The sequence below is a fragment of the Rosa rugosa genome, chromosome 5 (assembly GCF_958449725.1).
Source record: "Rosa rugosa chromosome 5, drRosRugo1.1, whole genome shotgun sequence".
Taxonomy (NCBI): domain Eukaryota; kingdom Viridiplantae; phylum Streptophyta; class Magnoliopsida; order Rosales; family Rosaceae; genus Rosa; species Rosa rugosa.
Window position 1 is genome coordinate 24,797,446 of NC_084824.1, and position 27,050 is coordinate 24,824,495.

A 27,050-nucleotide genomic window follows, 5' to 3' on the forward strand; every position below is an offset into this window, starting at 1 on the left:
ATAATTGGCGAAATTTCTGCTCGCCTTACCCGAAGCTTACTCGTCAAGCATCTCACCGACTTTCAAAAGCACAATTTATTTACTCCTTATGTTTTTCAAACTCGAGCAAAACTCCGACAAAAACTTGCTTGCCATTTCTCTATCTAAAAATAAGTTTTGTAAGACCCGATCCTTATTTGGCATTGTCAACACTTTAATTTGAGTTTTCTTGTATTTACTTATTTTACTTTTATTTTCCCCATCATTTTGGGTTTTTACCACCTTATTCTTTTACCCCAAATTTATCTGCCCAAAGCTGAGCCTTCTCCTTCACACGCAAAACTCAGCTTTTCCTCTTTCCTTGTTCACGTCAGAGTTGGACAGAGAGAAAGGGAGCCTCGTTCAGCTCTTCCCCTCCACGTTTCCATCATGCAAAGGGCAACTCCTCCAAGAACATCATCTCAGACCTTCAAAAGAGAGAACCCAGGCCATAAATCGTCATTCACCCTTCTCTTCTCACCTTTCCTCTCGTCCCTGGACACATCAGTCCGTTTACGAGCCTCGAAACACCTAGTTCGAGATCTCCGATCAGAAAACGTTCTTCATCAAAGTTGTTCGCCTATGTCTCCTCTATCTAGCCTCCAAATTTCAGCTCCATCGGAATTTATTTGAGACCTGTACAGCCCTCGAAGCGGAAGCTGTTCCGGAGCAAGCCTGTTCCGGATTTCTGCTTAAACTTCCTCTCTTGCTCTACCCGAATCCCCAACACCTTGCTTGAGACTGATACCAACAGTTGGTAAGATTCTTAAACCATCAAGTTCCCCTTTGTTTCCTCGATTTTAGACTCAATACGTTCAAAACACCTCATTTACATATTGAGCAGTCTCTGTTTCACTTTGCATGTTCGAGACTGAGCAAACTTCTTGGCCTGTGGCTGGACTCGATCCAATCAGCTCCTTCAGCTCTCTTTCCTGTTGAAATCCTCAAGAGAAGCTCATCTTTATTTGTTAGTTTTTGGTGAGTATCATCCTTTCCTTAACACTATGTATTTTTGGTTGTTGTTACAAACTCTTGCAGATTACAACTTGTCACTATTGTGGTGGGAACCTTGTTGTTTTAGCTTAGAACCTTTCATTCTTTCTGATGTGTTGGGGGTATGCTAAACCATGGTTATTTTGAACATTGAAATCATGCTTGATCAAAGAGTTTATTTGTGTTACGGTTGTCCAAACACCATGTCTTCAAAACATCATGTTAGTGAGCTACAAGACCTTCCCCTTATAGTATTGAAGGGTGACTGAGACTTTAAGCTTTTAGAAGCTTTAGATACTTTCTATAGGTGTCTTAGAGTCTACTTAACCAGCCATTTTGGGTACCAAAAGAGCTTTACACAAAAGAACCAGTTTCTGCAGATTTTCAGTTTTCAGTAAAATCTGACCCAGTTGCATTCATTTCAAAACTGGAGCTAAACCGTTGAGAATTTGGGGTCAGTTTCTTCTAGAGAAATATATTAGACAAATATATGAACGTTCCAGAATTTGAATCACCCCAAAAGCATTTTTCTAGAATTAGTTATGCAATTTTGAAATAGGGGGACAGAAGCTTGTATTTCTGGAAAGAATCTGCACATTGTTTTACTTCATCCTTTGAAACCTTTACTCTTTGTTTGGTTTCACTTGAAATTCAATAGCCATTTCAATCGTACTGAGTTGGTTGACAAGCCATCCTTCTTTCAAAATTTCTCAAGAATTTACCTCAAGTATTTTGAACAATTCCGTGACCCTTGACAGCTCCTTTAAAACTCTGTTTTCGGTTTTCAGCAACCTGTCTTTTAAAAAGTGTTCTTACCCCCTCTTCCTAACAGCAAACTCCTTATTGGAACCCAAATGGTCAGGTTATTAGTTAGCAATTAAGTTAAAGGAAATGTTTTCTTCGGAGAGTATTGAGAGTGAATAGCTAGCCTAGTTTATCGTTATTAATGCCGCTTATTAATCTAGGCTTGACATCGTGGTGGAATCTTGTGAAGTTGGTGGTTGCTACAAGGTTGCATTGAGGCCAAGTGCTGCAAGAGAAAGCTCGAGTTCCAGGTAGGGGATGCCTTTAACTCTATCTATGCTTTTCTTGCATATACTATGTTTTATATGAGGCCTCTTGCATGGTTTTTGGAAATTATCTGTTTTACAATTGAAATGGTTTGCGTGGATTGGATTGATGTGTTGGCAATTGATGGGGATGTAAGGAGAGGTCAGTTCCTCCTTGAGCCACCGGTGGTGGGCAGTGTGCACCATGCCCTTGTTATCTCCCCTTTGTCTCTAGCCTTGTGATTAATGAATTCCGGAAAGTGATTGGCTAGATGGACGGTTGTGATGGAAGTGTGAAAGATGATCAATTGCCGTGGGATTGTAGTTACGTGGTGACGATCACGTGGAAGCGCAAACCGGTTTTATCTACTTCTTTTATTCAAACAATAACTCATGTTTTTAAACTTAGATATGGGGGCGGGCATGGGCAATGACTGGATGTAGGAGCCTAACCCCTACTTTAGTTTGTTTTGCAGGCTGTTGTTGTTGAAGCTTGGGCACGGAGGATAATCCTTGGAGGACACAATTTGTTTTACTCTATTTAAAGTTTATTTCCTTTCGGCTTGCTTGATTTCACTAAAATTTTGTAACATTATGTATGGTTGATGATGTGTGTGCTTGCTTACCACCAAAGTGGAACCCTAGGGTTAGAACCTCCATTTGAATTTAGGTCCTAGTGGGCTAGACCTAGAAGACTCACATAAATTACCATTTAATGAACTTAATGCAAACTTGGGGCTAAGAATTAAAAATTGACATAGGTTCTAAAACTCAACTCAACACCACCTTCCTTTCCTCTTATTCGCCTAGTTCGTAATCTTGTGATTACGAGCCAAGCCCACTATACAAGCCCCAAAAATTTCGGGCTTATAGATTTCTTGTTTTCCCACCTAAAGGCCTTGTCTCTTTGAGGAATTCTAGGCCCAAAACACTTACTCCAAGTGTTGCGGGTGTAGGGTTCCTTGGGGAGGCGGCGCTGTGGTAATCCGGTCTCCGGGTCGCCACATGGCGGATCGACCGCTGGTCGCTGGTGGTCGAGGAAGCGGCGTGGTTCAAGTCAGGGAGGCAAGGCAGCGAGTCCAGCGAATTGCTGCTCTCAATCCGAGGCTGTGGTCCAAAGGGTTGTCACTGGAGGACATGACGGCGGCGAAGGCAAAGGAGCAGTGTGGTGAGGCTCCTCCTCTGTTTTCTTGGGCTTGGGCTTGGGCCTGGGTCTTTGGGGCTGGGCTCAATCTTGGGCTGGTGGGGTAGGGGAGCTTTCTTGCTAGGCAAGATTTGATTTGGGTTCGGGCCTACGAGCTTGGGCTCAGGTCAAGGCAATCTAGGCCCTAATGTATTAGGGCATTGAGCAGTTGGATTAACTTCTATAAGTCTTCTATGACGTTTCTAGTGTCTTACTTGTACCACAATTGCATGATTGGCAAGTAAGGACTAGTTGAATGATTTCTTTTCCATAGGAGGCGGAGTTTTTCCATTCTTGTATAGGCTCGCTTAAATGTGAGTATCCCAGTGATCTTTAAAGGTTTGCTTTAGCTTAGGTAGGTTACTCCAAATTTTCTTGCCGGATTTCTTATGTAAGTTTTGGTAAACTTCAATAATTTTGCTGTTGATCTAATGAATTCAACTTCTATTTAAAAAAAAAAAAAAATCTTACGAAATAATAACCTTCAAAAAAAAAAAAAAATGAAATAATAACTGATGTCACAAAAGAATAAGTACATCGGTTATATAAGAATTGTCTATATCATATACAAGGAAGTAAAGCGATTCCTTATGCTAAGACAATGTCATAATTAAATAATAAATCAATTCCATATTAAGAAACCGATGTTAAGACTCAAATTATACATTGTTTTCATATAGAAGCTACACTTAGCGTCATTCTTAACATCGGCTAATAACAGATGTCTAAATTTTTTATCTTTCTTTACACCCATAAAAACGATGTTCGGCAGCTTTATTCTAATAGTGCAAGAAAATAAAACATAACACCTAGCCCAACCCGAAAGCAAGTCAATATCCAAGAATCCAACAAACCATTCAAACCCCCATGAAGCCGAAGCAATGCTCTAAAGCTGGAGCCCAGTTTAAATAAATTTTTTCTCAAAATCATTATAATTTTTTTATATATAAAAGTATCTCTTTTTATTTTATTTTATACAAAAATTTGAATAATATGTGAGCATAAATTAATAAATCAATAACGTCCAAGGAAATATAAAATCAGTTTTTGTCATAGTATTATTTGGTCTAGTGACATAATCTCTCGTTCGTAAATGGTAGATTGTGAATTTGATTTATAAAAAACTAATTATAGTATTTAAGTTGTTTATCTGATTAAAAAAAAAAATCACCTTTTGGAACCTTATTATTCTCCGTAACTTCACCACCCCACTTCCACACCGCCGGGTGAATATGAATTGCTGGCTCAGAGGGTGAGGATGTTCTCTACAACTTTAGCTGAGGGAGTCCCAGGACTCACCTTTCTCCATAAAGGTAAGCTTCCTCGACATTCTCTATTTAGGTTTGTCACTCATTCTCATACTCAAACCACTCCTTTGGAGGACATGGTAAATAAACGTTGTAAATCTGCTTGTCTTGGGCTAGATGAGGCCTTAGATTACTTCAATTCCCTGATTCAAATAAAAACCCAGTCCCTCCACTAGGGCATTTAATGGTTTATTAGGGGCAGTGTCCAAGTTGAAGCAATATTCCACTGTGTTTTCTATGTATAAACACTTGATGGGCAATGCTCACTCACTTCCAGCCTAATGTCAGTACAGTGAGTATTGTTATCAATTGGCTGTGCGGTTTGAATCGGGTCGACTTGGGTTGCTCTGCTTTAGGAATTGCTTTTAAACATGGTTTTCAACCTGATGCTTATTCTCTAAATCATTTGCTTCATGGGCTTTGCAAGAATAGCTCTCTTGCTGAAGCAATGGAGCTGTTCCGGAAAATAAAACAGAGGAGTTACACAATGTAATGAGTTCACCTATGCTATCATTATTAATGGGTTGTGCAAAGCTGGGAAGACTAATGATGGCATCAAGATACTTAAGCAGATGCATAAGGATGGAAGGTTTAAGCCGGATCCGGGTTGCTACAATCCAATCATTGACAGCCTTTTTAAAGAAAGACGAATAGATGAGGTCTTGACCCTATTTCAAGATATGAGCAATGCTGGGGAAACTACTAATGGATTATACAACATGGGTTAATGGGATAGAGTACTCACTCTGTTTGAAACAATGAAGGATCGAGGAACCACCCCAAATGCTGTCACCTTCAACACCCTAATATATAGACTTTGCCGATCAGGCAAGTGGGAAAATGCCCAGAAATTCTTGTCTTGCATGGTTGATAGTGGAATTTCCCCAAATGCATATACCTACAATGCCCTAATCAGCAGTAATTGCAAGGAAGGAAAAGTCAAAGAAGCACTCTCTCTGTTTGAATACATGACAATGAAAGGCATAAAGCCTAGTGTTGCCACTTTCGATTACTTAAGCCTCGTGCAATAGTCTGGTCAATGGGAAAAAGCTGTAGAGTTATTTAAAAAGATGATTGAATGAGGAACATTGCCTGACATTGTCACATTCAATGCTGTGTTGGATGCTTATGCAAGGGAGGGAAGACATCAGAAGCACTTAATCTTTTGGAAGAGATGATCCGTAGAGGTGTAAACCCTAATGTTGTCACCTACAACTCCTTAATCCATGGATTTTGCCTTTCTGGCAAATGGACAGAGGCCACAAGCTTGCTTAATAGAATGATGGATGAAGGAGTATCACCAAATGTTGTAACCTCAACCTCTGCAATTGATGCTCTTTGCAAGGAGAGAAGGACCAAGGACGCCCTCACTGTTTTACAGGTAATGACTCAAAGAGGTCTAAGTCCTGATGTAATCACTTACAACTGTTTAATTCATGGCATATGCAATACATCACAATGGGGTGAAGCGACTCACTGTTTTACAGGTAATGACTCAAAGAGGTCTAAGTCCTGATGTAATCACTTACAACTGTTTAATTCATGGCATATCCAATACATCACAATGGGGTGAAGCGACAAGTTTGTTTGATGAACTGGTAGGTTTGGGCATCTCACCCAATATAATTACTTTGACAGCACTTTTTGATGCTCTCCGTAAAGAAGGGATGACAGAAAAGGCTCGCAAAGCAGTTGGGGCAATATTTCTGTATGGTATGGAGGTTAGCAAGATCACATTCAACATGCTGCTACTTTTTTTTTTGGTCTGAAATATTCAACATGCTACTTCATGATTATTGTTTGCATGGAAAACTGGACAGGGCAGAGATGGTCTTTGGTTTTATGGTGCTGAAGGGTCATGTTCCTGATATATAGCTTCATATACAACCTTGTTTAATGGCTATATAAAAGCTAATAGAATAGATCAAGGTTGTTTGAGAAGGGATTGCTGCCCGATCCCTTTATCCAAAAGGGATTGCTGCCCGATTTGCAAACGCTGAAAACTTTGAGAAGTTTCCATCCTAAAAGAGATGCTGTAAGGGATTGATACAATATTCTGACTTCTGACTGCTCATGTGATATATATTTCTGAACTTCTAATGACTAAACAATCGTAGTTCTGGTAGCTTGAGAATGCTAGCTACATTGTATAAGTAGTTGTAGTGCAGTGTTTTGGAACTAAGAAATTCATGATCAACCAATTATTTACTTTGGTATGGTTGCTGTTACTGATGCATGCTCCATTTATGTAATTCATCTGTGTTAATATTTCATAAGCTTTATGATACGCTCGATGTTATATGAGATGAGTTCAAATAGGAATGATTCATTCCAAATAGAAAACAAATTGAACTTATAATTTCTTTTTCTTTTAACTAGCCTTCTTGCACGCGCGATGCGCGTGCGTATTGTCCTTCCTCTTTTGCTACGCATATTTGAAATATTACTTATGAGTGCAATATTATTTATGTGTTAGGACTCTTACCCCATACAGATATTATAAAATATTGTATATGTCTTTAGCAATCCATCAACAAAAAACATAAATGGTTGGAACAAATATGCCTTTAGCAATCCATTGTACAAAAATATGCGCTGGTATATACAAATATATATAATTTTAATGGTTGGAACCCAATATACGTTTGATTATATCACTTTGGTCACTCAACTATTACATTGTCAATCACTTAAGTCACCCAAAGAGTATTTTTTATAATGAAAAAAATTAACAAAGTGACTTAAGTGATTGACAATGTAATAGTTGTGTGACCAAAGTGATATATTTGAAACTTTAGTGACCAAAGTGTCGAATGAGTCATAGTTGAGTGACCATTTGTGGAATTCTCCCGGTCAGACAATTGAGGTGAGCGGGCTTCTTTATTTTGGGTAGCGGTGGAGTTAAAATAAAATGTTTACTCAAAATGGTAAAGACTTCTAATGTGATTATTCACTTGCCTTGCCTTCTTTATGAGTAAATTTTTCTTTTTTGGTCTCATTGTTCCTGTCATTTCAGCACTTATTTTTTTTTCTCTTAAAATGTGATCAAATCAAGATAGTCTTCTTATGTAAGTTTTGGTAGACTTCAGCCATACTGCTGTTGATCTAATGAATTCAACTTCTATTTCAAAAAAAAAAAAAAAATCAAGATAGTCTTGTTTATGCCTTTTCATGTTGTTAGTGATTTCTTACCTTTTACTATGTTTTTGTTCCGATAATTTCTTACTTTCTACTTTTGTCTGTTATTAACTCTCCTTTTTTTTTTTTTTTTCCTGTACTGCATGCTGATCTTCGTTTTTGTTTCTGTCGAACAAAAAATCACAGTATCATTAATTCTAACGGACATTGAGAGAACAAAACAGTACTCTTGACCGGTGATTTAGCTCTCCACCATTGTGTTCAAACCTCTTGCATGGTAACTCTCTAAAAGAAGTAAAAAGAATACATCCTCATAGATAACCTTTCTTAGAAGGACTACACTTGCTAGTAAATTAAACCTAGTAGGCTTCATGCCTAACACATCGAACAACATTGGAAGTCGATTACTATTGGATTGTCAGTCTCTAAGCTTCTCAAAGTGTCAGCACACTACTTGACTCTCAGAGAAAAGCTTTGTTGGATTCCTGAACCTCCAATTTATTCCATTTAATCTGTCTTCCAGCACTCGATTGGCTGCAACAAACAACTGAAAGCAAAGAAGGAACAAAGACAATATAAATTAATCAATTGTCATCAAATCATAGTTTGAAACTTACAACACCTAAACAATAGATCAAAACTTACAAAACCTTATTATTCAATTCCAGACCATCATTTGATTATATGTTTGCCCTATTCTTAAATTGGCTGAATAACATGTAAACAATAGAACTGATCTTATGCATGCAACTACAAAATAAGTTAGAGAAAAAAGAGTTATGGCTAGAGTAAAATGGTTGCGTCACTAATAGCTAAGGGCAATCGTTTGATCTACACTCAGGCTTGAGCAGGTTGAATTTCTTTATGCTGAATTGTTGTGACAAAAAGGTAAAAAAGAAAATGAAAAATTCATGAGGAATTGCCTACTTGAACAACTATTACAGAGCAGCTAAACAAATAGGAATTGGTATTCAGTGAATGTCAAATCCTTACAGTGAACCAAATTGCAGTCCCATGTTCATGTAGTCAGCCTCCTTAAATTTAAGTCTTACCTACAGATTAATTAAAATATTTAGAACAGAATTGCAAAAACGAATTGAAGAAAAACTCAATTCGACCAACCGCATGATGACAGGAAAAGGAAAATAAAATTGATGCAATTGGGAAACCAAATTAAGTTAGACGGAGAAGAAAAATGGAGTATAAAAGTTACCTGGAACCATAGAATCTTGATCTTCATGTAACCTGAAAAGGTGCAAAGAAAACATCTGGAAACAAATTTCTATGAACAATTATGCAATAAACAATCAGGTTTTTTTTTTTCTTTCCTTGAAGGACACTGACAATAGTCATCAATCAAGTAATATCACCAATTTACATAGGATACATAAATGGATAATTCAGAAGGGACCAACAAATAAACCTCACCGCTCGCATCTAAGGAAGAATGTTTTGTAAACACCCGATTCAAAATTTCACTGCATTTGCCATGAACAAACACACACGCACACACAAAGTAGAAAGAAATTAGACGGGGAAGAATATTAACTGAAATCAGATAAACAATACTTTCTATATTGATCAAGTATAGTGCGTCTCTTGGAGATTTTCTGTAGAAAAGGATTAGGAGAAGAAACAATTTACTACCTATAGCTTTTGGTTTCTAATAGCAACAAATGAAAATGGCTACAGTTTGCGGTAGACAAGAAAACGAAGAGGAGAACGTCTTCTGCACAATTTAGAAAAGGTGGGGGAATAATAACTGCAAATCAGTTTTTGAAGGAAACTGAAACTGTCTTATCCTCCCTGATTTCTCTTTTGCCCTTTGTTTATTTATATCAAGTTTTGCACACTTATGTAGAGAGAGGGGCAATTGCAGGGATTATGATAAATTTAATCATAAGCCTTATTGGCTTAATTAATACTGATTTAATTGACCTCACCAGACATGTTGCCTCTAAGAAAAGAAAGAGTGATGAACTTGCCCTTAACGAAACACAGGATTTAGAAATTTGGGACTAGGATGGGATAGGGGGGCAAATATCAAGGAGCGTGAGCTACCGGAAAACTAAAATATACAGAGAACTGTTGTGGGAATGAACTGTTATTTTTCCTTTATTACTATAGACATAAATGGAACTACAGCAAAAAATTCCTTTATAGATATATACAAATCAATATTTCCAGCTACAGGTTGTTATAGGAAGCCAGAACTTTCTGGTTCATGGAGTTGCTCAACACCACCTGGTATGACTGTTCAGCCAAATCGCTTTTTATTCTTATTTACACCTTCAAATCGACTAATTAGCCTAGTGCCAACATCTATGCATGCACTTAATCCCCGAGAATCAGATCAAACCAGGCTACTTGTTAGCCATATTGTTAGTTGCAAATGCTGACCACTCCATTCTTTACAGCAGCTGCTCGACTTATTCAGAGCTGAGAAAAACCAACAGTTGGTAGTGACCTGCATCTTGCCTCAACAGCCAATGTCTTAACAATGCCCCGGCATGGGTCACCTCCAAATACAAGATTTGATACTCCAACAGAACAGCTATTCTTTCCCAGGCAAGCCTGCAGAAGGGAAATATTAGAAAAGTAGGATTATCAGTGAACACAAGACGTGAAACTTTTTAAGTACTACTAGAGACTACGGCAACGCCCACTGCGAAGCAGATGCCATGTTCTATGTATTATGGTCAATCGATTTTCTAGCAGAATACTAGCAATGATCTATGACCACATTACCTCAGAAACTATGGAGAAAGAATTCGAAGCATGGCAGTTCCCTTGAGAAAACTTCTGGCAATGACCTTGAGGGCTTCCATAGCTGGCAAATTCTATGGAAGATATTATAAACCCGTCTTGACATTGCAAGTGAATTTCTGGTGTCCGATCATTTACTCTGCCCTTTTCATCAATAAAATCTGGATTTAACCACTTCTGGACAGGTGGGTAGTGAGACTCTGACACTTGAGCACAGATGGTTCCAACTGCAAGCGAGTTGATTGAAATCTCAAATGGATTCCCTCCAATTTCCTCAAAGATAACAAGCAAATTACTTGAAGCCTGCAACCATGACCGTGGAATATGGTACCTGGAGAATGCCAATACTGGCAATGTTAGGCAACTGCACTCAATTCCTATTTGATTTCAAGTATAAATTACGAAGGTAGATTCTTAAAGTAGAGTGAAATATTTGACCGCATGACTTGCAACCAGTGGTTAACAGGGATGCACATTTCTTCAGGCTAAAACTATAATTGTTTCCGCAGCATATGTAATTTAGACAGAAACATACCAGGTTTGAGTAGGCTTCCCACAATTTGTTGAGCACTTATCGGAGTTGTATGCCCCTCGATAATCACAGATTTCTTGGCATCCATCTTTTGGAGCAACAAGTGTCCAATATCTTCCTATATGGTGGCCATTGACCCAAGCCTGGCCCTTTCCCATGCTTCCTAAATTTAGAGCAACTGGATCTGTGCCAGCAGGGCTATCAAAGTATGTCTGCTTAGACATAAGGAACATTTGTAAATAAATAGCATTATATGAAACAGACGAGTGATGATATAGGAGAGCAGTACTAGACAAGAAAAACACAAATCTAAGAGACAAAATATGCCAGTAATTCCAGTTTCCAACACTCATCTAACATACATTGAGAATTGACAAATCACTGTGAACCTACATTTTTCCGTTTCTTCCTTGCTCATACATAAAACATCTTCAGCTTCTATGCAACTCTCTGTGTTCAACTGGTTCTCATACAAATAATACTTTATACTGCACTTTAATACATTAATTATACTTTTCCGGCGTACTACAGGCTTAATTAGTATTAAATCAAACTATAATATTGTTATCATGTGCTTCACCAGGAACAAGAAACTCATCACACATAAATGAACACAAGTCATATTACAGCAAAACAACGATCAGGAAAATGATGCACCCAAAGATAAGACAAGATCAGCCAATCATTTCTCATTATAAATGAAAAGGAAATTACCCCAACAAACAACAAAAAGATTGGCAAAGGACGGTTATAGATGCTTCGCATAATAATTATCAAAATTTAACTTTTCTGAAGAAAATTTTACCTTGTACCAGGTGAAAGTGGATGGATCGGCATCTAGCGACAACTCAGCCCAACCTGCCTTGTCATTTTCTTCTATGGTGTATATTTTGAAAAACTCTCCTTTAAGCCCAACCTAGGATAATCAATGAAATTAGTATCATCTGACAAAATTTTACTCTTGATAGATAACATACTGAAAATGTATAGATCAAGGTAATAAGTTTCATAGCCATGCTATTTAAAGAATGTTATAATTCTAAATTGCCATCCAATTTCATTTTGGAAGCAGTGACTAAAGTGTTCAGCAAAATATAACACTTTTCATAATTTGATTGAAGCAAAATATATCAATTACATAATAATTTTGGTCCTCACAAAAAAAAAAAAAAAAAAAAAAAAAAAAGGGAGATACTAATTTTGGTGAAGACATACAAACACACTATTTCCATTGAAAAGTGCTCATATATAATAAAAAAAAATAGATTAGGAAAGATGATAAGAGACAATAGAATACAAATCCACTCCGAGACCTCCAAACTTGGCATATACACCTCCCAAAATTCTTGGAATATATTAAATCCCATTTTATCCTTGTGCAAATAGAACCTCCCTTTATGGGTAAATTAAGTCAAAAGTGAGCAGGAGCTATACTTTGTAATTCTTATGCGTACCTGGTAAGTCCATAACAATGTTGAGAGGTCAATATCCCCATTTTTAAACCCAGTCAGTTTGACATGTCCTCTAAATCCTGCCCCATCTTTCTCAAGGAAAGCACCATAGTTCTGTATAATCATTTGCAAACAATATGACATTGAGGAGAATCAGTAAAACCATTCGTTGAGGTATAGTAATCTAACAATAAAACCAAATCAGCTTGAAGGCAAGGAAAATATGATCAAAGTTGGCTGAATGCAATGCTGTCATTGAATATAAGCAAGCAAGAAAAGTGATGGACTTGCACTTAATTTTCACATTTTCTCAACAAAAAAGAAGAAACATAAAAATTCAAATCCAATATATGTAAAACATACAGCATATGTGTGCAGATCAAAGGCAACTTTGTTTTGACAGAAAACAGAAGAAGATAAATCATATCAATAAGAGAAGGAAAGAAGACGTGCTGTCTATTGTAGATTGAAGGCGCCCACAACCTACAATAGACAGAAGCGCGTATCTGAAAATCATAAAACAGCAAGGGGATGGAAAATATAAGGCCTACTTAAAGACCTCTCTAAAAAGATGAACAGACACGCAGAAACTCTCCAACTTTTACAGATTTGAACATAACAATATTGTTTTACCTGCAAGCCAACTGTCTGAGTTAACAGCAACAAGTCATTATATCCCTTGACAAACCTAACAGGCTGCACTACCTTGACCCAATGACCGATCACACTGCCTTCAATGTAGAAAAGGATGCAATCATATGTATAGAAAATAATAGTATTTAATAATTGCAGAGCATATAAATGAAAATTCATATATTTAATACACACACACACACACACACACACACACACACACACATATATATATATATATATATGCACAAGATAATTAGCAGCCGCTCTGGCTACATAACATTGCAAAAGTCATATACCATGATGTTGCTTATAATTATGAAACTCCCAGCAGAAAATATGAGAACCATATTGATCTTCTTCACCAATGGCTAAAAGCCTAAAACTACTCGAGATGCATCATAACTATATTCAAAACATCCATCACCTGTAAGCTGGCCATTAACAAATACACGCAACACATCTCGCATGCTATCGATTGTAATTGCTGGACTAATATTGCTTTCCTCCCAAAAAGAGATGTCCTCATCTGAAACAAATATTCTACATAGCACAAGGGCATTATTTAGGTATTGACAAACATAAATATAAAAATTGACAAGAGTTGAATAAAGAACAGTGAGGTCATTAAACCTTCACGATGACCATCACATACAAGAAATTCAAAATACTGAATTTAGACTAGTGCACTATGTTACATAGGATTCAACTCAGACAATTGGAAGTATAATATTAGTTACAAGTAGATTAAAAAGGTAAAATCCCTAATGAATATGTGGCTATAGAGTTTCTGTGCATCCCAGTATCTCTGCATTCCGTGATAGCTTGGTATTGTTTTCTACTAAGCTTACAGTGTTAATAAAACAATTGAACTGAACACAAGTAGTGACTCAAGAGATAAGAGGTCACAAAAATTAATGCAGAAGTGTCATGTTTTCACCCCAAATTATGACTCCACATCCATTGGTCTCAAGTCTCAACTGAACAAGGACTTGAACTTTTTGAACACTAGACAACCAACTACAGATAAGATGTTTATGCCGTACTAAACTTGGTCTATTCTTTTTTTATAGGAAATAAATAGATCTTTCTCATCTAACAATCTCATACAGTTGGAACTTCTTCAATTATAAAGATGTACCTGGTTATATGCCACAGGTAATCAGAATGGTCCTTTGTCACATTTAAATGCTCCAATATTCCTCGGACTGTGAAATTGTTCTCACTCCAAATACTAATTGGCTCTTCTAAAGTCATCCAGGGTTCCATGGTATACAAATTTTTGTTCTCGGAAATAACTGGAAGAGGCAAATCAGAGTTTACTCTTTTTATGGAAGTTTGCGCCCCAACCTGCTCATTCATGGAAAAGAAAAACAAAAATTAGAAGACTCAGAAAAACACTAGGATGGTAAAAAAAACTAAAATTCTTCACATTTGCACAAATAAAAAAGCAGATAATCCCGCTCAAGAGTTAATTTTATATGTGAATAAAACTAAACCTCCCAGTTAGCTAATCAGAAAATTAAAAACTGCCTCAATAAAAATTTCTTCCATATACAGCTGAAACACCAAGATTCTAAGGAGTTTCAGGACTCATCCAAGTATGAGATGTTTCGCCAAAAAAAAAATCACATTGACATTAATGAATGCTTGCAATCATTATTAAGTTCTGCTGGGTTTCCCCATTGAAAGAAAAATCAAGAAGTCCTCCTCATCACTAAACTGTCTGCAATTTCAGAAGTATCAACCTACTACAGATTCAGCACTGAAATGATTGAAGCAAAATAGCTTCCCTTGAGAAAAAAAAACAGAGGGAACCCAATGATATTTTAATAAAGACTACACAATCGCCATTAATTACAAATACATGAAGTTTTTTTTTTCTTTTTTCTTTTTATACACGTTAATAGCTTAAATCCACTGCACAACCCAAGCCCGAAATTGTGGGGTGGAGAACCTCCTGCTGAACCCTAGAATCTTTAGGAGGCAGGGAACTCTAGCAAATAGGTAAATAGGTACCTTGAGGGATTCAAAACCCAAAGGCCAAGAGCACATGGGAGCAAACCATGGTAGTAACATTTTAATATACATCACTGGTAAATATATAAGACTTGTGGAAGAACATGAAAATCCCAGTTTGAGACAAAAATGCAGAGCCAATTATGAAAATTTTAGAAGAATTTTACACAATGGCAATGGAAATGTAGAGTAGTTAGTTACATAAGCATGAAGTGCATTTTATTATTTATGTTTTTGTTTGGAGTTTTTATATCTAAGAACCATAAGGCTAAAAGCCTAAAACTAAGAATAAAAACCAAAGACTGTGTAGCCTCAAAATAATATATACAGGGGGTCATAAACTATCACATAATAAAAGCAGATGATACAAGTCATGTTGCACTGATATTATGCTATGAAGTGCTTAACATTCTGCTTATCAATGAGCAAATCATCAAATAATATAACCATACCTTGGCAGTGTTGAACACAACGTTCCTACAGTCTGGCAATATACTGACTGACCATGGTGGCAGATTATATTTTTGACCTAGGAATGTTACAGAGGCTGATTTATGTTCATCAATGTTTGCGAGGAATGCAGAACACTGGCTTTGACTTCTACCAAACCAAGTAAAGTTTAAGCCTTTAGTGTGAACTGTTGTACCGTATACATGTGCCTGAAAATAGTTGTGCAAAATAGAAATTATTTAAGATGTAGAAACAAAACTCGAAGTGACCAGTAGAGAATTGATTCAAACTAATATTAGTCCCAACCATGGTCACCTGTAGTGGTTGAGAGATATTTATAAAAAGTTGTCAGAAACAAAGAACATTACTACAGGTGGCAAGTCACAGTGACTCCCACTTAAATGAAGAAACAAATATTTACTACCTCACATTTTCAAAGAGAAAATAATGTTGAGTAGCAAATATAAAAGTGTAGCAAAATTAATACATAACTAAAGGTTTTGGCTCAAACCTCCTGTTTTGGTCCCAATTTAATGTAATGCGGTGAATCCGCAGCAACAAGAGCAGGCTCACAAAGCTTTATAGCAGCATGCAGATCCTTCAGATGTCCCCATTTAGGTTCACTCAGCAGTCCTAGTTAAAAAACCATTGAATCCACTGATTAAACATCAGTAATGGCCTGTACTGTGTTAACTTTTCATCATAATATATCTTTACGGAACTGTTATGACTCAATAAGAGGAGACATGGACGTGAATAGACAGAAACTGAAGCAGCCAGATTAATACATGTTATCTTCGAGACTCAGCTTAAACTTACCATATTCATCAATTGGAGCATCATAATCATAACTGGTAATATAAAATGGCCCCCCAGAAGTCCGGCCAAAGTTCGTACCACCAAAATACTACATCCAAGTAGCAGGCTTGTCAATATACTAAAATGGCATGTCATTTGACATTGAACTGATATCAGTCTCAATTTCATCAGTTACTTTTACTTTTAATATATTCTAAACCCTATCTGGCTTGTACTAGACGCTTGATTATTGTCCCTGATGACTATTTATTCATAATCTATCAACTACAGATTCCTAAACATGAACTGTGTTGGCAAACATATACACCATTTAACAAAAGTATGGAATCAACTATGGCCCCCAAGAAACCAGTACATTTCAGTCATAGAAAAGTAACTAAATCTCAAGTTTTACCCACAAAACCACTAAAGTAGATGTGAGAGAGAGTTTCGTTTCAAAATTCATTATCTTGCACTTGATAGAAATACATTCTGCCACACAAGTTTTATGAAGCAGAATCAGCAGTGTATGGATTGTCTTTATACCATATAATAATTCTGAAAGCTCCCTCCACGTTGGAAAAATCGTGCTACTGCAAATGCAAGATCTTCAACAGGCCTGTGAGGCAATCTTCCACCCCATGATGCATACCTTTAAAAAGTCAAGATAAAAGGTTAGTACCATTTCAACACACATTATGAAAAACCCGGATTTGATCCTGGACTCATAAAGTGTCCTGGCCAACAAAAAGGTAATGACCCTTTGAATATTGTTGTTTTGGCTCCTTTATGGATTGTTTGCTTGGAAGAGTAAGAGATTCTTTGAGGGCACGGGGATGATAGCAGAGTTTCTCTGGGATAGATATAGAATAAAGTTTTAGGCTTTTAGCTTTTCTTTGGGATGAGTTTAGCATTTTAAAGACATTCCATGACATGTGCTTGTTCTATATCTGTGGAAACTAGTTATCAAATACAATATGATTTTTTTTTTTTTCGGTTTTAAGTCACTGACCTAAAATTGAAAGAAAACTTTGCAGAATTGTGTGATGGAAAATGAGTATAAGTAGCATGAATGGAGTGAAACAAAAGGATTTTTGAAAATTTAGTTAGAGAACGTGGAGGGGTTGTTGGATACAAGATCACTCTATCCGTTAGGATCATGCAGGCTCAATTTCCTAAAAATAGGAGATATACCATTTTTCCTTATTCATGCAGTCTGGAAGGTACTGAACTCTTGTGTATTCTCTTGTTTTTAGTCAGCTGTTTTGGAAAACTACTTTACTGTTGGAAAATGTATGATTTTAATAGTAATTCAATGGTCAGGGATCTTGCTTGCATTCACTTGGACAGTGTGGCACTATGTTTATACCCTTAGTTATAGCAGTTTAATAAAAAATTTCTGTTAATTAGAAGAAAAAATGCTAAATACAAAGATATATATATATATATATATATATATATATATATATATATCTTTGTTATAGCAGTTATATCCATATATAGAGAGATACAGAAGTCGGGCCAGCTACATAGAGCATACCATCCATCCCAATCTTCTGTCCAAAGAATTGGCTTATTATATGAATTTGACTTGTATCCATCACAGTAGTATCCATTGCATGCATCTATCTGTGACAACCAAAACATACATATATAAGAAAGACAGCGCATACTGCAATGTTACCATCTTAGGGTCTTCCACAAAATGGAAATGCATTTAATAAGTTATCCTAGCCACTATTGCTAGTTGATTTTCAGTTTTTCACTAATTGCCTTTTTGCATTTTATATTTATAAACATTCATTACAGAAACTTATGTATGCAATTATTCATGCATGCTCGCATGACAAACACGGACACAGATACAAGCTAAAGGCCTTACAATACTTCCTGGAGCATCAACTTGCTTGCACATGACCCATGGGACCCCAGCACCGAGACCTAGAGCCATCTCAGCAGCCCACTTAACATATTCCTTCCCTCTCTGTCCATATGAGCTTTCCATATTTCCATATTCATTTTCAATCTGATAAGATTCATTGCAGGAGTGATAAAATAAGACATCGAAAATTTATAGCAATCCCATTCCTTCTATGTTTCTACTTTGACTTACAACTACCACAGTCCAAACTAGGCCCTAAGATCTCATAAGCTAAATTAGTTGAAACTGTCAAACTATTTATGTGATGTTTCAATTGAAATTCAAAGTACGCTTACAACCTGTAGCATAATTACTGGACCCCCTTGCCAACAAAACAGCTCTTCCTCTCGCATCAGATCCACCATCTTTTTAACAAACCGCTGCATCTCTTCCTGGAGAATAACAAAGATACATCCAGATGGCACAAACACAAATATAAACTACAACAGTCTACAGACTGGTCAACTCAAATTTGAGAAGTTAAATAGTCAACAAAAGTCAATCATGATGCTACATAAACCCCAACAATACTAGAGAAAATTCAGTCACTTTGGTTTGACCACTATGACACCATAAAATACCTTCGCTTTGTCCCAAGCCAAAACAGACAAGAGAGAAACTACATATCACTATGTTATCAGCTTTAAAAATACGACACCATCAACCAGCCAAAGACAACCAGCCTCCACCCCCAGTCAAACATGGGTACTTGATGTAACTTAGCAAAAAAAATCCAGAAGGATCACACTTGATAGGAGCGTAAAATGCGACGTTTATAATGTTTAAACTCTATATTTTGCTAAGTTATTTCATTTATCTTGATCAATTTAACTTAGTTAATGTTTTACAGGTAAAATGGAGTCTCAAGGTCCAAAAATGGCTAAGGAGAGCATAAAGGGCGTGAAAATGGAAAGAAATGAAGAAATGGAGTTCTACTCATACTAGGAGACCTGTGGAAGCTTGGAGAAGTCTATGGAACGTCCATGAAGCATCTAGAAGTCTCAAGAAGATCATATGTCGTGCACATGGAAGAGGAGTACACTTTGAATTCGGATTTCAAAGCATTATGGAGTTTAGATTTCTTTGAGTAAGGATTAGAATTGCCGTGAGATTCTTGAAGATTCTTGACGTTTCTACTTCAAACAAGGCGTGGAAGACATGTGAGAGGCATGTGATCGCAAGGGAAACCGAATTGGACACAAGTTGTTCTTTAAAAGTCAAATTCATTATAGATTCGGAAAACTGCCAGTGCAGATCAGTCAACTTCAACAGAGTGTCAAAAATCGCTCAGAGCTCAGAAAATTATGATCTTTACATGGTTGGAAAAGCTACGGATGTCTAGTTTCCAGAACTTTTTACAACTCGTCGATATCTATTTTCTAGAAGAAGTTATGACCGTTTAAGCTCACTGAGGTCAAGTCTGCCGGAAATCTGTTTTGTGTCAAAGAAGTTCTAACTCAATTTGGTTTCTACAACCTCAAAAAGATATTTTGAGAGTTCTAAATCAAATTAATTTCTACTTGCTTGTGGAAGATTCCTATTGGTCGAATTATGAAGAAATATCATGACACCAAGGCTATAAATAAAGAGAGGAGGGTGACCAACAACACACATCGGCCATCATCCAATTTTCCATCTTCTTCCTCTCCATTTTCTTACCATAGCAGTTTTCATATCTTCAAGGAGCTTAGCTGTGTCATCCACCCTCCTAGCTGTGATCACCACCTCGTGCCGCCACCTTGGAGCTGCTTTGGATCTTTGAGACGTAATCAAGGGTTGTTCATTCCACCATTATCATCATATTTTCACGGTTACGTGTAATTGTAGATAGAGAATTCTGTTTTTTTTATTTTCTTTGTGTAAACTGAAATTATGAGTTCATAATCTTATTTTTAACAATTTTGACGCTCTTTTCAATGTAATATTAGTTTATGTGTTCTTGATCTTTGTGTGCTTCATTTTCTTTAAAACGAAATCAGATTATCTTTTCATAAAAATGAAGCACACAAAGATCAAGAACACATAAACTAATATTACATTGAAAAGAGCATCAAAATTGTTCAAAAATAAGATTATGAACTCATAATTTTAGTTTACACAAAGAAAATAAAAAAAAAAACAGAATTCTCTATCTACAACTACACATAACCGTGAAGATATGATGATAATGGTGGAATGAACAACCCTTGATTATGTCTCAAAGATCCAAAGCAGCTCCAAGGTGGCGGCACGAGGTGGTGATCACAGCTAGGAGTGTGGATGGCACAGCTAAGCTCCTTGAAGATATAAAAACTGCTATGGTAAGAAAATAGAGAGAGGAAGAAGATGGAAAATTGGATGATGTCCGATGTGTGTTGTTGGTCAACCTCCTCTCTTTATTTATAGCCTTGGTGTCATGATATTTCTTCATAATTCGACCAATAGGAATCTTCCACAAGCAAGTAGAAATCAATTTGATTTAGAACTCCCAAAATATCTCTTTTAGGTTGTAGAAACCAAATTGAGTTAGAATTTCTTTGACACAAAACAGATTTCCGGCAGACTTGACCTCAATGAACTAAAACGGTCATAATTTCTTCTAGAAAATAGATATCGACGAGCTGTAAAAAGATCTGGAAACTAGACATCCGTAGCTTTCCAACCATGTAAAGATCATAATTTTCTGAGCTCTGAGCGATTTTTGACACTCTGTTGAAGTTGACTGATCTGCACTGGCAGTTTTCCGAATCTATAATGGATTTGACTTTTAAAGAACAACTTGTGTCCAATTCAGTTTCCCTTGCCATCACATGCCTCTCATATGTCTTCCACGCCTTGTTTGAAGTAGAAACGTCAAGAACCTTCAAGAATCTTCAAGAATCTCACGGCAATTCTAATCCTTACTCAAAGAAATCCAAACTCCATAATGCTTTGAAATCCGAATTCAAAACTCCTCTTCCATGTGCACGACATATGATCTTCTTGAGACTTCTAGATGCTTTATGGACGTTCCATAGAATTCTCCTAGCTTCCACAGGTCTCCTAGTATGAGTAGAACTCCATTTCTTCATTTCTTTCCATTTTCACGCCCTTTATGCTCTCCTTAGCCATTTTTGGACCTTGAGACTCCATTTTACCTGTAAAACACTAAGTTAAATTGATCAAGATAAAGAAAATAACTTAGCAAAATATAGGGTTTAAACATTATAAACGTCGTATTTTACGCTCCTATCAAATTCCCCCACACTTAGCTTTTTCTAGTCCCTTAGCAGAATCAACATAACAAACCAAAAAGACTACAAAACAAAACAAAGAAACCAACAAAAAATACTAAGTATGGAAAACGAAAAACACAAGGACTACAAGAAATCACAAACGTAAAAGACACTTAAAACAAAAATCAAGACACAAACGTCTCACACAAGGACGCCAACGTTGACACATACCATGACATCTAATGCCCTTTACCATATTGTCTCAGAAATCTCACACTTTCAAGTCACCAAGAATCACATCATCAAAATATTCAAGAGCTAATTACAAAATATAATCCACATATAAGCATGTAAGACTTGGGGGTAAACAATGGTGATGGGTGGAGCTCAACATATTTCAAACAAGTCTTGATTCAAACCTCACATTGATATATCACTCTTTCTTCTCTCAGATTCAAGGCTCATGCTTAAAAGCTTATCACTCAAGTATATGTGAAAGAATAGAAAATGTATCACATATATATAAGAAACGAAAGCACATAAACATCATAATTTTTTTTTTTCAAAGATCTCATGAAGGATATCAACACATGCACGAATGAACCGAAACCATAAGTTCAACAGTTATAACTCATGGTTGTTCATTCCATCATTATCATCATATCTTCACGGTTATGTGTAATTGTAGATAGAGAATTCTGTTTTTTTTTATTTTCTTTGTGTAAAGGATCACACTCCGGGGCATCCTTAGGACTGGACAAAGATGCCCATAGGAAGCAAAATATGATCCTGTCCCAAATGACTCCAACTCTTCTTATCATACCTTCTTTGTTCCTTTCTCACCAGACCACCCGTACAGCTGCCAAAACAATAGAGCTCCGGTGTGGCAGCTCTCTTCTTCAATACCCTCCCATAAAGAATTCATTGAAAATGATGTAACAGTTCCTGGGGACCAATTTGTCTTGCCCAGGCTAGAATGTGGATTAAATTAGAGCAAAAATTAACATATGTACAGACATATGGGAAAAACTGTGATCCACTTTAACCACCAAAAACAAACAAACAAACAAAGGACAGAAAAGAACAGATGATTATTAAGGGATGGAAATAGAAATCTAGAAATAGCTCCAACAGTTAGTTCTTTTTCACATTATGTGGTTGGTTATAGGTTTGGATACACAAGATACGGCAAAATATTCAACTAAAATAAACAAGACAAGATATTGCAGAAGCACAGGAAATATACATATGTTGAAGTACAGAAGCATTTTCTTGGGTGGATTGTACCTTAAAAGGTGCATTGTTTGTTCGGAATTCTATTCCAGGTATGTCCCGCAACCACACCGGGAAGCCACTGCAACATAGTCAGTCCACATAAGATGAAATTTTTCAAAGAACTATTATACAGCTAATCAAATTAATACTTTAGACAAAGTTCTTATCTGCACTCAAAGTTTAGTAAAATTTTCATGCAAGTCCCACTTATGATTTTTCCACTGGATACTTCAGACATTTACCTAATACCCTCCAACTACAAGTATAGTACTCTATTTAGGTGTAAACGCAACGACAAGAAAAGAAATGTGTCCCAATAATCCTGGGATAAATAACTAAAAAACCAACCACTACCATATGTTCAAAGAACCTAGACGACACTAATAGTTCAAAAAAAAAACTGTTGTATATCATGCAATACACAAATAGAAACATAGAGAAATTGCATCGTATTCCTCAAACAGACAGGAAAAGAGTTATTGTAAATAGGAAAAGAACTTGTATCAAACATAACAAGGAAGAAGTTGAGACCCAAAGTTCCACTCGGCGCAGACGTAAGGCCCTATGCGAAGATGGAGATAGAGTCCACTAGCTCCCACTAACTTCACAAACTTGACGATATCATATCTCCCTTCAAAATAGTACTGAACAAGTTGTTCAGAACGAAACATCAATACTTCACCAAGAAAAAAAACAAAACAAATAAATTCAATTCAAGACATATCCACAGGGCAATCGCCACCGGACTAGCTGTGGACAAAAACTCATGGCACACCTGTCCTCTCTGCGGCTCGTGACCGCTCCAAAATGCATAGGTCTGGATCACATCCGCCCCGCCTTCCTTGCTCTTTGCAATCAAATCAGGCCACATCTGACATAAAATGTTAAAATCATCAACAGCAGAAAATTAGAAACAATCCTGATTATTACAGAGACCTAGATTTTCAGAGAAATAAGACTGATTGATTGATTGATGTTATTCGATTTTTTGAAGCAGTGATCAAATTGAGTTCAGGCTTAGCAAAGAACGGTTTGTAGTGTTGGTGCTTGAAATTGAGGTTGAAAAACGAGGGAGAGATGAGAAGAGAGAGAGAGTGTAGGGGGGAATTGAGGTACCTGAGGAGTGGCGCGAGGGTAGTGGATGCCGGCGGAGATGAGCATGCGGCGGTTGCCATCGATGATGAGAGCGCGGTGGTCGTAGCTGACGTTGAACGGCTTGAAGAACGCGGCGGCAACCGCGGCGAAGTGGATAGTGAGGCAGAGAAGGAGGCATCGGAGCCGGAGCATAGTCAGAGAGAGAGAGAGAGATAGAGAGAGAGAGGGAAGTATCGGAGTGAGCAAAGAAAGAGGGGCGTGGAAATTGGTGATTTTTGGAGGGGGGATAGAGACGTTGTAGCTATCCGGTTGTTGGCTGCGTCTGTTGCGCTTTTTAAATTTGACATTTCGCCTCCCACGTAATCTCCAACAGAGTCTTCAACCTTCAGTAAAATTTGACTAGTTTTTCAAGTAAAAAAAAAATTACTGTATATTAATGTACCAATGGAGAATTGGAGAGTAGACTAGATTTGATACAGACATAGACTGCTCCATGCATAAGTAGAGTAGTAGACTGACTTGACTTGATCTCAAATTAGTCTACTTCTATATCGTGTAGACTATATAACTAGTTTACCTCTGTATTGAACTAATATACATGATGTATTTGTATATTAATGTACGACGAACCAAAAATAAAAAATAGTTGTTTGCTTGTTGTTGAATAGCATTTCCGCATGTGTGTTTTTGAAAGAAACACCTCAAGTTTTACGTTAGTAAGTAATCTCAAATGGAGGCTATGTACTTGTTACAATTTATATGGAGGTGTTCTCATGGTTTTATTTTGTGTACGGAAGTATTATTTTTGAATAAGATTTACTCGATCAGTAATTTGTTGTTGGTGTTTAAAAACTTTAGAATCTCCCCTTCACTCAACTTCCAACTGTGACATCATTATTTAGAAAGAAATGGTATTCTTTATGTAGTTCAACCAACAAATATTATGAGATTATATGTAAAATTAAGCTTGAATAGTTAGTGTTTGATATGATGTGTTATTTGACAGGCAACAAACTGTCGCTTTTGGTCACTATTAGTAGTTTGTTGCTTCTGCGGGCATGCCGACGCCTTTTGGTGGTATAACTTCGCTGGAGCTTCGCTGATGCGTTTGCGTGTCTTGACCTCTTCTCCAATTCAAACTACTACTGATCTGGAGTAGAGGATGAACTCCAGGCAAGGTTTTTATGCTTTCCTTGACTGCTTGACAAAAGACTTCTACTCCTTCAACAGGCCTGTAACGTACTCATCAAAGGCCACAGAATTGGCCTAACCAATACTATTGGCACCACGTAGTCAATGGCAAATCGATACTAAATCACAGTGATTTAGCAGAGCTATTAATAGGATGATAGCTAGGTTTTTGAACTTGTCCCGAGTTCAGCGAAGAACTATGCCCAAGCTCAAGGGAAGCTTTGCCCACGCTTAAGGAGAACTAAAAGTTATAAGTTTAGACTCCGAGGGAGACTTGAGACTGTTGAGCTATTGCCTTAATGTATATTGATTGTGTTTTTTCATTCTTTGCCCTAGCCTCTTTATATACAAGCCACTTACTTGGTAATCAAGTAAACCTCAACATGAATTTTTCCAGGACTCTCCTATTAGAAGTTCGCTAGAATTATTTCTTAATAGGGTCTGAACACAAATATTCATGAAATTTTTTATCATTAAACACATGTAGCTAACCTTAAATTCCTTAAAGAGTACGAAATTACTTAGAGTCATAACAGGCTAGAATAAAAACAGACTAATTTTTGGAACACATGTGTTGGCCCACTAATCCCAAGGCACTTATAGTTATGGATTTGTAAAATTAGGCTCACACAATTAGGTATCATCTCTTATAAGAGAGGTATGTTATTTATAACATAAATGAAATGCTCGCAGTTACTAGAGTGGCACTTTATTTATAGGCCACAAACAATTTTTTTTTGAGAATTATAGGCCACAAACAATGAATGTTGTAAATGAGTATCAATACGGCGCGTTATAAAGGCACACTATAAATTTCGTGTGTGCCTAATGTGCTATACCCTATACCCAAAGAAGCTGAAGGTTATGGTACATAATTTAGTTGACACTGCAAAGGGTCTCTCTGCTCCAACCAAGAAGGTCAAGATCGAAGCCTAAATTCTTATTACGTTTTACAGCTAAATCTCTTGGTCTTGTGGAAACCCTAGGTGGTATAATGGTGCCCAAAGAATCTTTGGAATAGTCTGAGCCACAGAAGAAACATGGAACACCATTGGGATCAAAAAATAAAAATCCCAAAGCAAACTTGCAAACCTCCTAGCCTTAGCTCTAAGAGCAAGGAGAAAATTTAGTTTTTTTTTTTGTTTTAAACTTTGCGTACTACTATGCTTTAATAAGTGAGCATTGGATGCCAAATGAATTGACATATTCGTATGTATCACATATTCTTTGTTCTGTCTGTAGATGACAACAAAATTATATGTAATGATAATTCTGACTTGAGAATTAATGAAATATCTGTGATGATTTACTCAAAAGAAAAAAAATTCAAAAACAAAATCTTGATAATAAGAAAAAACTTCAAAAGAAAAAAAAAATCTGTCTTTAATATGTGACCATATTTTTTTGTATCATTCATAGTTATAATTGAAATTTATGAAAAAAAAAAAAAAAAACTAAAAAAAAGATATATATGTCTTCGCTCTCAAAATATTATACCTGATTCCACCCCTGCATGAAATGACTGTTGTTAATTTGTTATATTGTAATGTCATCCACCAAGTTTCCTGAATTCAACGATATCTTTGAAAGCAATTTGATTGAAATAGATGTTAATCTACCAAAATGTATATGTCTATAATTGAAAATTATCTTTCTGTTTAAACATTAGGCTCACCTTTGGAGACATCGATTCTTTAACATAATTTGGGAACAATATTCAAATTTTATAAATTTGGAAACAATCGAGATGGGGTAAAATCGTGTTTTAGGCCAAACTTCGAAAGAACAATAGAACCTTTTTCTGGGACACCAATTTTTCACAATAAAACCTTTCCTTTCCCATTGTATAAATTCTTCCATTCTAGGTGTAAAAGGAAAGAAAAACACAGCTCTCGAGTTAGTGGTCCGGTTCACACTCTCACCCACCATGGCAAAGCAAAGCAAAGCACTTTGGTTTGTGTTGACCCATTGTTTTGACCATTTCCAAAATTGCAAGTCCACGTAATGGCAATGCTGGAAAAAAGAGACCCCCTAAAG

General features: G+C 36.6%; 2 protein-coding genes, 2 long non-coding RNA genes and 1 pseudogene across 7 annotated transcripts; 3 read left to right on the forward strand and 2 right to left on the reverse strand.

Annotated features, from left to right (window-relative positions):
* Positions 1-195: 195 nt before the first annotated feature.
* Positions 196-2,652, forward strand: LOC133709451 (uncharacterized). Of its 2 annotated transcripts, none has more exons than XR_009846287.1 (3): positions 196-775; positions 889-996; positions 1,977-2,652. It is a non-coding gene; the product is annotated as an uncharacterized LOC133709451 (long non-coding RNA). The 2 variants fall into 2 exon arrangements; XR_009846286.1 differs by having other exon boundaries at positions 197-775; positions 863-996.
* Positions 2,653-4,627: 1,975 nt separating this feature from the next.
* LOC133711416 (pentatricopeptide repeat-containing protein At1g12775, mitochondrial-like) lies at positions 4,628-5,728 on the forward strand (annotated as a pseudogene).
* Positions 5,725-6,418, forward strand: LOC133711417 (pentatricopeptide repeat-containing protein At1g06580-like). The gene is made up of 3 exons (XM_062137547.1): positions 5,725-5,931; positions 6,038-6,271; positions 6,371-6,418. The coding sequence occupies exons 1-3, from the start codon at positions 5,725-5,727 to the stop codon at positions 6,416-6,418; spliced, it is 489 nt and encodes a 162-aa protein (XP_061993531.1).
* Positions 6,419-7,954: 1,536 nt separating this feature from the next.
* LOC133708684 (uncharacterized) lies at positions 7,955-8,742 on the reverse strand. The gene is made up of 2 exons (XR_009845986.1): positions 8,682-8,742; positions 7,955-8,235 (listed from the first exon to the last, which is right to left on the reverse strand). It is a non-coding gene; the product is annotated as an uncharacterized LOC133708684 (long non-coding RNA).
* A 1,082-nt stretch (positions 8,743-9,824) lies between these two features.
* Positions 9,825-24,102, reverse strand: LOC133709779 (beta-galactosidase 9). Of its 3 annotated transcripts, XM_062135648.1 has the most exons (19): positions 23,844-24,102; positions 23,503-23,598; positions 23,259-23,371; positions 22,740-22,806; positions 18,558-18,650; positions 18,220-18,363; positions 17,878-17,966; positions 16,884-16,989; positions 16,359-16,446; positions 16,051-16,172; positions 15,542-15,748; positions 14,212-14,420; positions 13,498-13,613; positions 13,071-13,168; positions 12,441-12,551; positions 11,792-11,902; positions 10,990-11,198; positions 10,437-10,785; positions 9,825-10,262 (listed from the first exon to the last, which is right to left on the reverse strand). In XM_062135648.1, the coding sequence occupies exons 1-19, from the start codon at positions 24,012-24,014 to the stop codon at positions 10,122-10,124; spliced, it is 2,640 nt and encodes an 879-aa protein (XP_061991632.1). In that variant the 5' UTR covers positions 24,015-24,102; the 3' UTR covers positions 9,825-10,121. The 3 variants fall into 3 exon arrangements, with proteins under 3 accessions (XP_061991632.1, XP_061991634.1, XP_061991633.1); XM_062135650.1 differs by lacking the exon at positions 23,259-23,371 and having other exon boundaries at positions 23,844-23,985; XM_062135649.1 differs by lacking the exons at positions 23,503-23,598; positions 23,844-24,102 and adding an exon at positions 22,276-22,423.
* Between the last annotated feature and the right edge of the window lie 2,948 nt (positions 24,103-27,050).

What these genes read in the sequence shown, in the direction of transcription:
- LOC133711417 (XM_062137547.1), top strand. Translation starts at nt 5,725, where the DNA reads ATGATCCGTAGAGGTGTAAACCCTAATGTTGTCACCTACAACTCCTTA. An exon ending in ACGCCCTCACTGTTTTACAG is followed by an intron (nt 5,932 to 6,037) that starts GTAATGACTCAA and finishes ACTGTTTTACAG; the next exon opens with GTAATGACTCAAAGAGGTCT. An exon ending in TATTTCTGTATGGTATGGAG is followed by an intron (nt 6,272 to 6,370) that starts GTTAGCAAGATC and finishes AAAACTGGACAG; the next exon opens with GGCAGAGATGGTCTTTGGTT.
- LOC133709779 (XM_062135648.1), bottom strand. Translation starts at nt 24,014, where the DNA reads ATGCTCCGGCTCCGATGCCTCCTTCTCTGCCTCACTATCCACTTCGCC. An exon ending in CTCAGACAGTTGGCTTGCAG is followed by an intron (nt 12,552 to 13,070) that starts GTAAAACAATAT and finishes ATGATTATACAG; the next exon opens with AACTATGGTGCTTTCCTTGA. An exon ending in GGGAAGCCTACTCAAACCTG is followed by an intron (nt 10,786 to 10,989) that starts GTATGTTTCTGT and finishes GGCATTCTCCAG; the next exon opens with GTACCATATTCCACGGTCAT.